The sequence below is a fragment of the Hyperoodon ampullatus genome (assembly GCF_949752795.1).
Source record: "Hyperoodon ampullatus genome assembly, chromosome: 1".
NCBI classification, from domain to species: domain Eukaryota; kingdom Metazoa; phylum Chordata; class Mammalia; order Artiodactyla; family Ziphiidae; genus Hyperoodon; species Hyperoodon ampullatus.
In genome coordinates, this window is record NC_136914.1 from 125,931,922 (window position 1) to 125,948,610 (window position 16,689).

Sequence of the window (16,689 nt, forward strand, 5' to 3'; positions counted from 1 at the left end):
GGTGGACAAGAGGGTGGCGGATGGACGGACAGGTGGGTCACACACGAGTGGATGGGGGCTGGAGATGTGGCTGGAGGGCAGACGCACAGGACCGGGACAGGTGGACAGTGCATGGAGCGGGTGGCTGGTGTTGGTAGAGGGCGGCCCACGCCTGTGAAGGCCACTGCCCCCAGGGGAACTGTGGCCTCCTGGTGGCCCATGCAGCCCCACCACAGGAGACCCCCAGCCCCGCCTCTTGCCTTCTCTCCCCAGGGTGGATAAGCTCATGGACGGGGCCGGGGACCTCTCTGAGTTCCTCAAGTGGCAGAGGAAGATGCAGGCAAAGGACCTGGAGGAACAGCTGGCCACAGGCGAGTGCCGGAGGCTGCAGGGGAAGCTCAGCCACGAGGAGGCCATCCTGGCACGGCAGCAGGTGGTGAAGGAGAAGAAGCAGAAAGCCAACCAGAAGAAGGAGGAGGTGACGGGCAGGCCGGGGTGGCTGGGGCCTGGGCTGGCCGTGGGCCTGGCTATTCCTGTGGTTGCCACCCCCAGGCATTTCCTCCTAAAACCCACAGAGTGGAGGTGCTTCCTCTGGCCCCATCTCACCAGGTGGGGCTTCTGGAAGCATCTGGGGTCAGCTGGCCTGCGTGGACTGTCTGGCCAGCACTTCTGGTCCAGACTGCTCCCCGTCCCCACTAGCACGGTCAGTTGGTCCGCACATCCACGTGTGAGGGAGGACCTGAGGTCTGTCTGGCAGAAACTTCCAGAAGGCCAGCATGTCTGCATAAGATGCGAGAGGGTCTGTGGACACCCACGTTTCCACTTCGGATGCTCTGGACGTCAGTCCTGCTCTTCCTCCTCCTAGGATGGACATCCTGGCCGGGGCCTCCCTGCCCGTGTCCCTTCCAGTGGGCCTGGCAGTGGCCCAGATGAGGCGAGAGCCTGCAGGGCCCAGAGGCCCAGCCGTAGCCCCCTCTCCTTAGACGTATGCCACTGAGGGCCGCCAGTCGGCAGATGTGCCCCAGGTTCCGGTGAATTACTTCTCCCGGCAGACGCGTCTGTATCTGCCCTTCGTGTTAGGGTTGATTTTCCTTCCTTTTTAGCTCACTTCTTAAAAATACAAAGTCAAGGGCTTCCCTGGTGGCGCAGTGGTTGAGGGTCCGCCTGCCGATGCAGGGGACACGGGTTCGTGCCCTGGTCCGGGAAGATCCCACGTGCCGCGGAGCAGCTGGGCCCGTGAGCCATGGCCGCTGAGCCTGCGCGTCCGGAGACTGTGCTCCGCAATGGGAGAGGCCACAACAGTGAGAGGCCCGCATAACACACACACACACACACACACACAAAACCAAAGTCAAAACAATATGACACATAACCTCAGAGAAGTCTTACTTCTTGTAAGTCTGTAACTTACAGCCCATTTCCACCTCCACCCCAAGTCCTTATTTTCATGAATTTCTGTCTTTCCTTCCAAGCAAGTATACACACTTCTTGTTTCCCCTTTTCTTAACATAAAATGTCCCAGCCTGCTTTACCGGCAATGAATAATGCTGTGCAAGTTTTTCCTCTTTGTGGAGGTGGCTTTTCGAGGTCCACTGCTAGAGGAGGGACTGCTCCGTCAGAGCAGCTGATGTGGAGGTTCTGTCTTGTTCTTGTGGCTGTTTTTGTTGGGGGTTTTGGGGTCTTATCAGAGATGCCACATCACCTTCCCTGGGCAGGAACTTCAAGGCCCCAGCACCGGGGGAAGGGGCCCAATCCCCCTGACCCACCCACAGAGGTTACTGTACTGAATTCAGGAATTTTTACCAGTCTCAGAGGTGAGAAATAGTATCTCAGTATAGCTCTGATTTGCATTGCATCTATGAAATGTGAATTTGAGGATGTTTTCTTATAAGAGCCACTTCTGTGTCTTTTTCTGTGAACTGTCTGTTCATGTCTTTTGTCATTTTCTTTTTTTTTCCAGTTTTACTGGGGTATCATAGACAAGTAAAATTTGTATATATTTAAGGTGTATAATATGATATTTTGATATAGATATACATCATGGGATGATCACCACAATCAAGCTAATTAACACATAGTTACTCTTTTGTGCATGTGGTGAGAACACTGAGATCTACTGTCTTAGCAAATTTAAAGTGTACAAAACATCGTTAACTCTAGTCACCATGCTGTACGTTAGGTCCCTAAAGCTTATTCATCTTCTAACTAAAAGTTTTTACCTTTTGACCAACATCTCCCCATTCCCCTCACCCCCAAGCCCCTGGTAACTACCATTCTACTGTTCGTTACTATGAGTTCAACGTTTTTAGATTCCCGCAGAAGTGAGATGAGACAGTATTTGTCTTTTTGCGTCTGGCTTATTTAACCCAGCATAATGTCCTCCGGGCTCATACATGTTGCCACAAATGGTATGAGTTCCTTCTTTTTTAAGGTGGAATAATATTCCATTATGTACGTGCACCACGTTTTCTTGATCCATTCATCTATCGATGGACACTTAGGTTGTTTCCGTATCTTGGCTACCATGAATAATACTGCAATGGACATAGGAATGCAGATGTCTCTTCAACATAGTGATTTCATTTCCTTCAGATGTACCTCCAGAAGTGGGATTACTGGGTCATACGGAAGTTCCTTTTTTTTTTTTTTTTTTACAGTACGCGGGCCTCTCACTGTTGTGGCCTCTCCCGTTGCGGAGCACAGGCTCTGGACGCGCAGGCTCAGCAGCCATGGCTCACGGGCCCAGCCGCTCCGCGGCATGTGGGATCTTCCTGGACCGGGGCGCAAACCTGTGTCCCCTGCATCGACAGGCGGACTCTCAACCACTGCGCCACCAGGGAAGCCCGAAGTTCCATTTTTTATGTTTTGAGGAACCTCCATACTGGTTTCCATAGTGGCTGCCCCAATTTACATTCCCACCTACAGTGCACAGGGTCCCTTTTCTCCACATCTTTGCCAACATTTGCTATCTTTTGACTTTTTATGCTGGCCATCCTAATAGGTGTGAGGTGATAGCTCATTGTCACTCTGATTTGCATTTCCCTGATGATTAGTGATGTGGAGCATCTTTTCGTATACCTTTTGGCTGTTTGTATGTCTTCTTTGGAAAAATGTTTGTTCGTGTCCTTTGCCCGTTTTTAAAATCAGATTACTTTTTATTTTATTTTGCTATTGAGTTGTGTGAGTACCTTATATATTTTGGACATTAACCCCTTATTGGATATATGATTTACAAATATTTTCTCCCATTCCATAGGTTGCCTTTTTATTTTGTTGATTGTTTCCTTTGCTATGCAGAAACTTTTTCATTTGTGTAGTCCCACTTGTGTATTTTTGCTTTTGTTGCTTGTGCTTTTGGTATCAAATCAAAAGTAAATAAATAAGACCTTGGCCAAGACCAAGGCCAAGAAGCTCTTTTCCTATGTTTTCTTCTAGGAGTCTTATGGTCTCAGGTCTTACATTTAAGCCTTTGATCCATTTTGAGTTGATTCTTGTGTGTGGTGTAAGATAGGGGCTTAGTTTCATTCTTTTGGGTCTGTATATCTGGCTCTTCCAACAACATTTATTGAAGAGACTATCCTTTCCCCATTGAGTTTTCTTGGTGCCTTGGTCAAAGATTAGTTGACCATGTCCATTTTCTGTTGAGCTTTTAACCTTCATTTCCTTGACTTTATTATAGAGTTCTTTATATATTAGGGAAAGTAACCCTTAAACTATAGTATGTTGTTACAGATATTTTGTTCCAAGTACTCATTTGGCTGTGCTTAAATGATGTATTTTTGCCATGTAAATGTTATTTTTATGTCATCAAACTTATCAGTCTTTTCTTTCATTGTATCTGGATTTTGAATAATTAGGAAGGTTTTTCCCATACCCATGTTATAGAAGAGTTCACGCATGTTTTCTTCCAGTATTTGTGTGGTTTCATTTTTACATCTGGATCTCTATCCACTTGAAATTTATTCTTGTACGCAGTGTGAGATCTGGATCCACTTTTATCGTTTTCAGATGGCCAGCCAGTTGAGTCTTCCAATCCATGAATGCGCTATGTCTCTCCATTTATTTAAACCTTTTATTTCCTTCATCTGGTTATTTAGGTTTCTGTATGTGAGTCCTATACAAGTTTTGTTAGATTTGCACCTAAGTATTTCTTTTATTATTTTCGAGTGGTTGTAAATGGTGCTGTATTTTTAATTTTGGTGGCCATGTGTTCAATCCTAGTATGTAAAAATGGCAATTGGTTTTGTGTGTTTTTCTTGTGTCCTGTGACCTTGCTGAACTCCCTTATTAGTTTTCTAGGACAAACAAGGAATTTTGTTGTAGATTCCTTGGGGTTTTCTCCGTAGACAATCATGTAATCTGTAAATAAGAACAGTTTTATCCTTCCTTTCTGATCTGCCTCTTTATTTCCTCTTCTACCTATTGCACTGGCTAGAACATTTGTGCCTAGTTCACCATCTTGGCGGAAATCAGCCTTTCACCATTAAGTGTAATGTTAGATGTAGGTTTTTCTGTAGATGTGCTCTTTATTAAGTTGATGAAGTTCCCCCATTCCTATTATTCTGAAAGTTTTTATCAGGAAATTCTGCCAAATGCTTCTCTGTATCAACTGATACCATCATGTGATTTTTCTTCTTTAGCCTATTAATATGGTGGATTACACTGACTGAATTTCACATACTGAATCAGCTTTGCATCCCTAGAATAAACCCTACTTGCTTATGGTGTATAATTCTTTTTATATATGTTGAATTCTATTTGCTACTATTTTGATTTTGTTAAAGTTGTTCTTGCATATAGTTTCATAAGGGGTGTTAGGCTGTAGTTTTCTTTTTTGTAATGTCTTTTGTCTGGTTTTGGTATCAGGTAATTCTAGCTTCATAAAATGAATTTGGAAACATTTCCTCCTCTTATTTTCTAGGAAAGATTTTGTAGAATTGGTATTAATTCTTTGAACATTCGGTAGGATTCCAAATTCATGTATGTAGAGCTGTTTGTAATATTCTATTACCATCCTTTTTATTTTTTAATTTTTTAAATTAATTTATTTATTTTTATCTGCGTTGGGTCTTCGTTGCTGCACGTGGGCTTTCTCTAGTTGTGATGAGCAGGGGCTACTCTTCATTGCGGTGCATGGGCTTCTCATTGTGGTGGCTTCTCTTGTTGCGGATCACGGGCTCTAGGCACGCAGGCTTCAGTAGTTGTGGCTCGCGGGCTTAGTTGCAACACAGCATGTGGGATCTTCCCGGACCAGGGCTCGAACCCATGTACCCTGCATTGGCAGGCGGATTCTTAACCACTGCGCCACCAGGGAAGCCCTACCATCCTTTTTTATGTCTGTAGGGTCTAAAGTGTTTCATTCTCGAATATTGGTGATTTATGTTTTTTCTTTTTTTTCTATTAGAATTGCTAGAGATTTGTCAATTTCATTGATCTTTTCAAAAAACCACCTTCTTGTTTCATTGATTTTTCTCTACTGTTTTTCAATGTTATTGGTTTCTGCTCTTTATTATTTCCTTCCTTCTGCTTGCTTTGAGTTTATTTTGTTCTTCTTTTTCTAGGTTCTTGAGATGGGATTTAGATTACTGACATGAGACTTTTCTGCTTTTCTATTGTAAGCACTCAGTGTTACACATTTCCCTTTATTTGTTGCTTTATCTGTGTCCACAAATTTTGATATGTCGTATTTCATTTTCATGCAGTTCAATGTACTTTTTCATTTCACTTGAGATTTTCTCTTTTACCCATGGATTCTTTAGAAGTATGTTGTTTAGTTTCCAAGCATTTGGAGATTTTCCTGTTACCTTTGATCATTGATTTCTAGTTGATCCCATTGTGGTTGTTGAACATACTCTGCTCTATTTATTTTAAATTTGTTGAGATTTTTTCGTAATTGCTTGTTGCATTTTTATGAGGGCTTCTTTAAAAATCATTGTCAAATCTAACATCTGTGATCTCAGTGCTAAGATCAGAGCTCAGTGCTCTACTGATTGTGTCTTCTTTCAGTTGGAGATCATCCTGGCTTTCGGTATGGTGAGTGATTTTCTATTGAAACCCGGACATTCTGGGTATTATGTTACAGGACTCTGGATCTTATTTAATTAAACCTTCTGTCTGAGCAGCCTCTCTCTGACGCCGCTCTGGCAGGGGAAGGGGGGCACCGCCACATTACTGCCAGGTGGGCTTAGCAACCCACCGTCGCCACGTGGCCTCTGTTGACCCCTGAGAGGGAGCCCCTGATGATTTGTGGGTAAGGGCTCCAGCTAGACCTCCATCAATAAATACCCCCTGACTGGGAGAGGGAGGAGTACCTTATAACTGCCCCCCACGTGGCCTCCAGTGTCACATGGCAAGCATGGAGGTGAAAGTCCTCACTCTGCACTAAGCCTCCTCTGACACCACCTTAGTGGGGATGGGGAGGGACCCTTGTTCCCACGGGTGGGGGTGGACACCAGGTTGCCATGAACTCTCCTCTGACACCACTGACACTTGGGGGCAGGTCCCAGCTCAGGCTTCTCTGTGCCACCTCCCCATGATCTGGGTAGGGCAGAAGTCATGCGCTCACTCAGCCTTTGCTCAGGTTTTGCCTGTGATGTCTGGTTGGAGCACAGGTTGTGTCACACAGTTTTCTGTGTCTGTAGGCGGCTCCTTTCCTGGTCCCTTGGCAGGCTTTGGTTGGGCTTTTTTATCTGCACCTATGGCATTTCTGGGTCCTCCAGCACCCAGCCTGGGACACATGAGGTAAAAGAAGACCCAGGGACCCCCCTGCCACCGTGCCATTCTTCAAGTCCCATGGTCCCAGCCAGTCTGCCTTCTTCCCTCCACCTTTCATAGCCTTCTTCTGTGTGTTTAGTAATTTATATTCAGTGGTTTTAGTTGTGCCTAGTGGGAGGAATAGGGAAAAGCACCCCTACTCCATCTTCCCAGAAGTGGAAGTCCCAGGTGTCGATTCTGATAAAGGCTTTTGCAGCATCTGTGGAGATAATCATATTATTTTTCTCCTTAACTCTATTAATATGGTGAATTATATTAATGATTTCTTTTTTTTAACATCTTTATTGGAGTATAATTGCTTTACAATGGTGTGTCAGTTTCTGCTGTATCACGAAGTGAATCAGCTATACATATATATATATATATATATATATATATATATATCTCCCCATATCCCCTCCCTTTTGCGTCTCCCTCCCACCCTCCCTATCCCACCCCTCTATGTGGTCACAAAGCACGGAGCTGATCTCCCTGTGCTATGCGGCTGCTTCCCACTAGCTATCTATTTTACATTTGGTAGTGTATATATGTCCATGCCACTCTCTCACTTCGTCCCAGTTTACCCTTCCCCCTCCCCGTGTCCTCAAGTCCATTTTCTACGTCTGTGTCTTTATTCCTGTCCTGCCCCTAGGTTCTTCAGAACCATTTTTATTTTTTTAGATTCCATATATATGTGTTAGCATACTGTATTTGTTTTTCTCTTTCTGACTTACTTCACTCTGTATGAAAGACTCTAGGTCCATCCACCTCACTACAAATAACACAATTTTGTTTCTTTTTATGGCTGAGTAACATTCCTATTAATGATTTCTTAATCTCGACCCATCCTCGCCTTCCTGCGACGAATCCCGTGTGGCTTCCCTGGAATTTGAAAGTCCTCAGACTCACATGGAAAAGTCCAGAGGCAGGAGGCAGTCCGTGGAGACCAAAAGTGGGCTGTAGTAGAGCAACCATGCACTTCCCTTGACCAGAGACCCTGAGGGGATCCTGGAATAAGCCACCCGGAGTCACCTTCAGAGGTCCACCTGGAGGGGCAAAGACCCCATCAGAGGGGTGGGTGCTGGAGGCCAGGGCTTGGACTAGAAGCTGCGGCCTGACAAGCGGGCTTGCTGGGCAGAGGGACTGTGTTCAGGTGACCTGCCCGAGGTGCAGAAGCAGCAGCTCCGCCAGGGAGGAGAGCTGCTGGGAGGGAGGGAGGGAGGGAGGGAGGAGAGCTGCTGGAAGGAAGGGAGGGCCCTCCCGCAGGCTTTGCCCCTGGGGTGGGAAAGGCTTTTGGAGCCGCTACCTTCTACTCCTTGGGGCTCTCTCAGTATTCCTGGCATGGGGCTGTTCTTGTGACAGCAAGGACAGAACAGCCTGCCCCTACAGCCCCTCCCCTCATCGGCCTGTCCTGATGCCAGGTCAGCAGGAGGGGCTCCAGCCCGCACAGGCCAGCACCCCCTCCCATAGCTCGATAGCGGCTTGGTGAGGTCCAGCTCTGTCCCTCCCAACCCTGGGGGTCTCGTGAGCCAGAGGCCTCCAGCCAGAAGCACAGGAGTCAGTGGGCCTCCAGGGAACAGCATGGGAGAGGGCACCCTGTGAGGGCTGGCGGCCCAGCCATGACTGGGTGCTCCACCCAGGCACATTCGGCCTCGCTTCATAGTTAGGGCAGCTCCCCGAGCCCCGAGCCGTGTTCCCCAAAGCCCGGCCGACTCTGGCTGGACCATCCGGCACAGGTCCAGAGGCTTCTCTCCCCGACCTGGAATGTCCAGGTACACGCATGTAGATGAGTGTGTTTTATGAACAAAGTAACCTGAGTAGACAGCACTAAACATTTGAAGACAAAAGGAATTGTATTGTTTTCGTGTGCCATTCATGCTGGACTGGTGACTTCTACAGCCTCCGTGTCTTTTTTTTTTTTTTTTTAGGTTTAATTTATTTAGCTGCGCCAGGTCTTCCTTGCGGCATGCAGGATCCTATGTTGCGGTGGCGTGCATGTGGGATCTAGTTCCCAGACCAGGGATTGAACCCGGGCCCCCTGCTTTGGGAGCCTGGAGTCTTAGCCACTGGACCACCAGGGAAGTCCCCAGCCTCCGTGTCTTTTTTTTTTTTTTTTTTTTTTTTGCGGTACCCGGGCCTCTCACTGCTGTGGCCTCTCCCGTTGCGGAGCACAGGCTCCGGACGCGCAGGCTCAGCGGCCATGGCTCACGGGCCCAGCCGCCCCGCGGGATGTGGGATCCTCCCGGACCGGGGCACGAGCCCGTGTCCCCTGCATCGGCAGGCGGACTCCCAACCACTGCGCCACCAGGGAAGCCCTGCCTCCGTGTCTTAATGGGACTTTGTCTCCACCGGAGGTTCCGTTGCCACGGCCTGGCCCACGGAGGGAACCCCTTCCTCACCTCTGTGCTCTCAGCATCCCTCTAGAGCCTGGAGGCATCCTTTCTTTTGAGAGGTAGGATGTTTTGGGCCCACCTGAATTTTCTCTTCTTGAGACGTAGATTCAGTTATTCCCCCCGAGGCCCTGGCCCTCACCACAGAACCCAGTGTTGATTTCCATAGCTGGGGGCTGCGTGGGGGGAGCTTTATTGGTTTTTCCGTGGTGACAGTATTAAGGTGCTCTAGCAACAGGGCTGAAAAGGATATATTTGTAAAGTCATGAGTGTAGCTCTGACATTGTTTCATCATAAACAATTTGAATATATTTTCTTCACTTAATTTTATCTCCCTTTATTTATTTATTTTTTTGGCTGTGCTGCGTGGCTTGCTGGATCTCAGTTCCTCAACCAGGGATTGAACCTGGGCCCTCAGCCGTGAAAGTGCCGAGTCCTAACCACTGGAACCCCAGGGAAGTCCCAATTTTATGCCCCTTTTAAAATAATTTGATGAACCATAGAAATTAGTAGCTATATTGGAAAAAAATGGATAAAGTTCACATAATTCTTGCTTTTTTTTTTTTTTTTTCTTTTTGCGGTACGCGGGCCTCTCACTGTCGTGGGCTCTCCCGTTGCGGAGCACAGGCTCCGGATGCGCAGGCTCAGCGGCCATGGCTCACGGGCCCAGCTGCTCCGCGGCATGTGGGATCTTCCCGGACCAGGGCACAAACCCGTGTCCCCTGCATCGACAGGCGGACTCTCAACCACTGCGCCACCAGGGAAGCCCAATTTTTCTTTTTTATTTAATCCATCATCACAGTGAAGTTAATCCGGAGTAGCAGTACCAATATTAGCACAAAATCCACTGGGTGAATAACATTTCACCCTCTGGTTGTCATGGGTGACCATTCTTGGAGTATATTTTACCGAAGTATTCAATGGATTTAGTTTGGAGGCCCTTGGAGCATTTTTCTATTTGGCTTTGTTACATCAATGCTGTCTGGTGTGTTCTGTGTTCACTTGACTTTAAAGGTGTCACCGTGCTGGTAGCTGAAAGCCCTTGCTTGGGGCGAGGTCAGCCAGCAGCCCTCGTTCGGGTGGTGTTAGTTGCGGGAGGGGTGGAGAGATGTGTGGAAAACCCAGCTGGGCTTCCAACGTAGGGCCCAAGGATGCATTAGGCCAGCCTGGCCCCTGAGTTGACTCTGGGCCGGACCACGGGTCCGAGGTTGATGTCAGAGCAGACAGAGCCAAGAGTCAGCCCTGGACTCCAGCCAGCCAGCTGCCCTGCGAGCCGCTCACCACCCTGGTGGCCCTCGCCCTGCTGCAGGCCTCTCCAGGGGACCACACCCCTAGCTCGCCAACACCTCTGCCTGCCCACAGATTCGGCTCTGTCACCTCCTTTCAATCTCTGAGTGCTCCGTCCTCCTCTCCGCCAAATCCTGATGCTGTGCTGACACTGATGCCATGCCTGATGGGGACGCCGTGCAGGCGTGACGGGAGGTGGCACCGCCATCCCCACTCACCAGCAGACACACTGGAGCCAGGGACAGGGTGATTTGCCCGAGGTCACACGGGCCTGCGCCGTCTCCTGGGCTCCGCGGAATTCGCTCCGAGCCAGGAGATGTCGCCCCCCTTCCTCACTCCCAGGACCAGGCTGCCAGCTGTCTCTGTGCCTCCCCAACCAGCCGGGGGTCCGGGGACTCGGCTCAGCTGCCTCTCCTCCGAGCCCAGGTGTCTTTCCTTGCACGTAGTTTACTTACTTGGGGTACGACTCCTCCACGTTTTGGTAGCCTACTTTTTCTCACCTCATATTTCCACACAAGCATTTCTCGAACTTATTACAACGTTTTCGAAAGTACTTTTTAAAATAAACGTTTTACTTTGGGACTTTTTTAAAGCAGTGACAGAAAAGTTGCAACTAGTACGGAGGGTTCCCCTGTTGTCACCCAGCCTCCCCTGCGGGTCACATCTTACATCAGCACGTGCCTATGGGGTTTCTTGCACTGTCACAACAAAGCATGGAAAACTGGAGGGCTTTAGCTGCCATTCTGGAGGCCGGAAGTCCGAGATCAAGGTGTTGGGTGGGCCGTGCTTGCTCTAAGCCTCTTCCGGCTCCTGGTGACCCCAGGAATTCCTTGGTCTGTGGCAGCCTCACCCTATCTCTGTCTCCACCTTCACATGGCCATCTTCTCCATGTTTCTCTGGGTCTTCTCCTCTTCTTATATTGATACTTGTCATTGGATTTAGGACCCACCCTAAATCCAGGATGGTTTCATCCCAAGATCCTTAACTCATTACTTATTGGATCCTTAACTAGTTGGAAATAAGATCACATTCTGAGGTTCCAGGTGGACATGAATTCTGGGGGTCACCAACCCACTACACCAGGGTATATTTGTCACAATCAAGAAACCAATATGGGCACGTAACTTAACTCCACACTCTATTTCGATTTCAGCATTTTTTTTTTCCTACTTATGTCCTTTTTCTGTCCAAGATCCCATCCAAGGATGTCCCAGACTCGTCTTGGCCATGACATTGTCTCAGGCTTTCTTTGTCCTTGGCGCCCTTGGCAGTGGTGAGGCATGCTCGTCATGTATCCTGTAGAACGTCTGTCTGTTGAGATGCTCAGACTGGGTGTAGGAGGAAGACCACAGGGGCCACGTGCCTTTTCATCCCATCCCTTCAGGGGTGCCCGCCGTCAGCAGACTTATCACTGAGGATGTTGGACTTGATCACCTGGCTTCTCACCGTGGTCATTCCCCCTTTCCACGTTGCGCTCCTTGGAAGGGGTCTCTAAGCAGGGCCCACGCTCAAGGAGGTGGGTAGGTTATGTGGATTCTTCAGCACAGAAGACTTGTCTCTTCTCCCCCATTTACTCACTTATATATCTATATATATCAGTCCACTCATTTATATCAATGTGGACTCATGCATATTTATTTTATACTTTGTGTTATAATCCAATATGAAGTGATTTGTTTTGTTGCCAGCTTTGGCCACTGGGACCCCTTTCAGGCTGGCTCCTGTGTCCCTTCGACCTGCCCCCATGCCTCCCACCATCCTTTTGTTTTTTGAGCACTTCCTTACTTTACGGTGCCATAAAATGCTCCAGGCTCATCTTGTATCTTCCCTGCCCCAGCCCTCAAATGGCCATTTCTCCAAGAACCCGGGTTCCTTTTCTTAGAAACTGGAATGAACTTGCACAGAAAGGGATGGTCAAAAGCCATTTTTATATGTGCTAGCAAAGTGCTTTAAGAAAGGCTTCCTTCCTGCCCAGCGTGCCTGGCATCCACGCTGCCACACATGGACCCTGCACGTACCATGCAGTCGGAGATGAGCCCCCAGCTGCCAAGACCTCCAGGACTGGGAGTCCAGGGGCTCCCTGGCAGCGCTGGGCAGTGACAGGAGGTATACATCCCACCCTGTCCTTTGTAGTATCTTGAAGACTGAAAATAATATTCTGAATTGTTCACAATAGCTCCACCCTGGAAACAACCTGAATGTCTGTCAATGGTAGAATGTATCAAAGAGTTGCTATATATTCCCCGAAACAGCCACGAGAATAAGTCAACTGCAATCCTGGTGAAAACGTGGATGAGGATAGTACCCCAAGAGACTGAGCAGAAGAGGGAAGCCACAGCCAGGACACGGGGCGAGTCCTGTTTGTGCGCGGTTCAAAGTGGCAACACCACGCCCCGCGGTTTAGAGCCACACATTTCTCAGGCTCCTCCAGAAAGAAGAGTGTGGGGTGACCGTCAGGACATGCCTGGGGGCGCATGTGATGGGGAGCCTGGGGCTGCCCGGGGGCTGGCGTGTCCTATGCACAGGCCTGGGCAGAATCTGGACAGCCAGCTCCACGTGGCTGCAAAGCAAGCAGTGCCCTGCTCTCTTAAATGGAGTCAGCAGTGGGTGGGCTTCAGGGCAAACCCAGTGGCTCTGACTTGGTTTCCCCAGGACTCTGTTGGCTGCACTCCTCAGCTTATTGTCAGATCTGGGGGGGGGGGGCTGCATAGTTCTGGGCTCACACCCCCAGGACCACAGTGGAGGAAGGGAGGACGCGAGGCAGGACTTCCCCAGCAGGCCCACCTCCAGACGCTGATGAGCTTAGACCCAGGTTCCAGGGTGATTCAGGGTCAGGGACTGGGTCTGTTGTCCAGACCTCAGGCTGCTCCCGGGGCTGGGTAGGCCCAGGGTCGCAGGCAGCGGCTCTGACTGTGGCCGGCGGGTTGTCCAGACAGCTGAGCTGATGCAGCAATGTGCCGAGAGGCGCCTCCAAGAGGAAAGGTCCATGAAGGAGCTGGTGGAGCAGGTGATGGAGACGCAGAAGAACGTCAAGGTGGCGCAGACAAAGCTCCTGAAGGGCCGACAGCAGATGGGTACAGCGGGGTGGGGGGTGCTCGGTACCCTCCCAGGGGAGCTACCTGTGCCCAGTGGTACTGGCCCTGCTGCTCTCTGACCCCTTCAGCACCCCCCGCTTGGCCCTTAGTTCAGGAGGTGATAGAGGAGAGCCGGGAGCTGCTACAGCGCAGTGCAGAGGCGGCCAAGGAGGAGCAGAGGCAGCGCTGTGAGCTCATCTCCCAGTTGCGAGCCCTGGAGACTCAGCCCACGCGCAAGGGCAAGCTGGTGGACCTGACCCAGGTGAGGACGTGGCCCCCGGAGCCCATGCCCATGTGACGACCTCAGGGAGCTTCCCCAGGTCTTACTGGGCCTGGCATTGCCATGAAGGATGTGTCCAGAATTCCCACCAAGGCCAAAGGCAGTCTGGACCCAGGCCGAGATCCACCTATCCGCTCATGCCCAGCTCCCCCGTGCCCGCCATGCTGGAGGCCTGGGTCTGGTCCAGATGCTCAGTCCTGCCAGGGAGGCCTCCATCACCCCTGGGGGTGAGCAAGGTAGGCTTCGTGGAGCTGCGCGTTGAGGGAGCTCCCGGAACTCACTAGGCCTGGGTGGAAAAGGCAGTGTAGGGAGAGCGCAGGTGCACGAAGGCCCAAGGCTGGGCAAGCAGGAGGCTAAGAGAAGGGCAGCAGCGCCTGGAAGCCCGTGTGAGAAACACCACGAGAGGCCAGGCTGGCACGTGGTGACGTGGGGGCAGGCCTGGTCCTGGGGGATGGGCAGAGTCCAAAGGGCTCTCGACCCAGGCCCCCAGGTCCTGGCTGGGGAGACAGTGCTGAGCTCCATTTGGGCCCTGCCACAGTGGAGGGGCCTGCAGGGCACCCAGCTGAGATGTCCCCACAGAGGTCGAGGGCTGCAGAGCAGGCCCAGGCTGGAGAAGCCGGATGGTGGACACGTCACACAGGCACCACTGAGTAGACAGGAGGAGGTCTCCTGGGCACCAGGCCAGGCCTATGGCACTCAGGAGGGCCGCTGGTACTGGTGCCAGCGCCCTGGAGACGGCCAGGCAGGCTGGGCCTGGGCCTGGTTCCCAGCCTGGGGCCTTCCCTGCCCACCCTGCAGATTCCTGGCTATGGCCTGGAAGGGGAGATGTCGGTCGTGGAGCTGCGGGAGCGGCTGGCCCTGCTCAAGGAGACCCAGAGGTGCAAGGAGGAGGAGAAGCGAGACCAGATCATCCAGGGCAAGTGTGCCAAGAGCCAGGCGCTGCAGAACACGGTGGAGCAGATCTCGCTGTGCCGCGCGGCCATGGGGAGGTCTGCAGCCTTGAGGTTAGTGCCAGTGGCCCGGGGCGGATGCCTTGGGTGGGCAAGGAGCAGGGAGCCTGCTTTTGCACCCTCCTGGGTGGCTTCTCCTCGCAGCAACCCACCACCCTCCCGCCCAGGCAGTTCCCTTGCAATCACTTGCCCCCAACTATTTTCTTAAAAAAAAAACACATTTATTTATTTATTTACTTCTGGCTGCGTTGGGTCTTCGTCGCTGCACGCGGGCTTTCTCTAGTTGCGGAGAGCGGGGGCTACTCCTCACTGTGGTGCGGGAGCTTCTCTTGTTGTGGAGCACGGGCTCTAGGCGCGCGGGCTTCAGTAGTTGTGGCTTGCGGGCTCTAGAGTGCAGGCTCAGTAGTTGTGGCGCACAGGCTTAGCTGCTCCGTGGCATGTGGGATCTTCCCGGACCAGGGCTCGAACCCGTGTGCCCTACATTGGCAGGCAGATTCTTAACCACTGCGCCACCAGGGAAGTCCCTTTTTTTTTTCCTTTTTAAACCAGGACTTAGTTGGGGTTCACACATCGAATTTGGTTGTTAAACATCTCTCCTCTCTTTTAATGGAAAGCACGTGGACACACGCACCCCTCTTTGTTAGAAACACTGTGGTGACTTTTCCGGCCCCTTCTGGCCAAGTATGGAAGAGATCTGCAAAGATAGCAGAATATTAGCCGTGCCTATCTCTAGGCAAGAGTGGCAAGGGGAGGGCAAGATGAAAGGGTGTTCTCTTTTTTTATCCCCAATACCAAGATAGTTAATACCTATGGAATACTTTTTTTTTTTTTTTTTGGTACACGGGCCTCTCACTGTTGTGGCCTCTCCCGTTGCGGAGCACAGTTTCCGGACGCACAGGCTCAGCGGCCAAGGCTCACGGGCCCAGCCGCTCCGCGACATGTGGGATCCTCCCGGACCGGGGCACGAACCCGTGTCCCCTGCGTCGGCAGGCGGACTCTCAACCACTGCGCCACCAGGGAAGCCCCCTATGGAATACTTTTTAAACTGTGAAATACAAGGAGCAAAAAGGAAGAGGCGCTGGGGGGAACCCCGCCCCGAGCGGTCCTCGGGGGGCCTCTCCCCCTGCACCTAAATCCCTGGAGTCAACCCGCGGTGGGGTTCTCCTAAGCCAGCCCCGCCGCCCGCCCAGGTGGGAGGAGAAGAAGGCGCAGTCGGCGGCCGCGGGAGCGCCCTCCCGGGACGAGCGGGTGCTGGAGCTGCAGCGCAGGATCCGGGAGAAGGCGGCCGAGCGCCGCGGGCAGGAGGCACTGCTGCACGTGCCGGCGCCGCGGGCAGCTCGCCCCAAGCAGCAGGTGAGCCCCGGGGGCGGGCGCGAGGGTGCGCAGCGCAGGCGCTGGAGGTAGCGGGGGGCGGGGCGCGGTGTGGGGCGACGGGGAAGCCGCGGTGGGGGACGGGCCTGCCCCGCGCCGACCTCCACCGCCCGCCCGCAGGCGCAGCTGGAGGCGCGGCACAGGCTGGAGCTGGAGCAGAGCCGGGAGCGCAGGCTGCGGGCGATGCTGCGGGGAGGCTCGGCACGCGGGCCCGCTCGCTGCCTGGGGGCCGTCTGAGCTGGGCGGCCCGCCCCGGGACCCCGAGACCCTCGCCCGAAAAAAGCCTGGGCGGCGGTGTGCACCTCCCCTTCCTTGGCCGCGCCCCCCGCCCCACTGCGCCCCAGTCTCCTCCCGCCCATAGCAGGGTTGCCAAATAAAATGCCAGTCATTGCGTGGGACAACCTAATGCTAACAGAAGGATCCGCTGGAATTCAAATTTATTTGGGCGTCTTGTATCTTATGTGCTAAACATGGCCACCCTAACCCAGATTCTAGCCCTTCCTACGGCCTAGCTCTAGGCATTCCTGCCCATGCCCCCCCCATCGGAGTTCCCAGAGCCTGTTCTGCTTGTGGAAAGCTGGAATCCCCATTCTCTGCCCGGAGTC

At 51.7% G+C, this 16,689-nt stretch overlaps 1 protein-coding gene across 1 annotated transcript in view; it reads left to right on the forward strand.

Annotated features, from left to right (window-relative positions):
* CFAP99 (cilia and flagella associated protein 99) overlaps nucleotides 1-16,422 on the forward strand; it is a gene marked incomplete at its 5' end in the record, with an annotated part of 36,900 nt that extends 20,478 nt beyond the window's left edge. The window contains 6 exons of the mRNA XM_079697659.1: nucleotides 253-457; nucleotides 13,342-13,483; nucleotides 13,594-13,745; nucleotides 14,562-14,767; nucleotides 15,904-16,066; nucleotides 16,205-16,422. Coding sequence (XP_079553785.1) covers nucleotides 253-457; nucleotides 13,342-13,483; nucleotides 13,594-13,745; nucleotides 14,562-14,767; nucleotides 15,904-16,066; nucleotides 16,205-16,321 — 985 coding nt within the window. The 3' untranslated portion in view covers nucleotides 16,322-16,422. The remainder of the gene's footprint in view (nucleotides 1-252; nucleotides 458-13,341; nucleotides 13,484-13,593; nucleotides 13,746-14,561; nucleotides 14,768-15,903; nucleotides 16,067-16,204) is intronic.
* Between the last annotated feature and the right edge of the window lie 267 nt (nucleotides 16,423-16,689).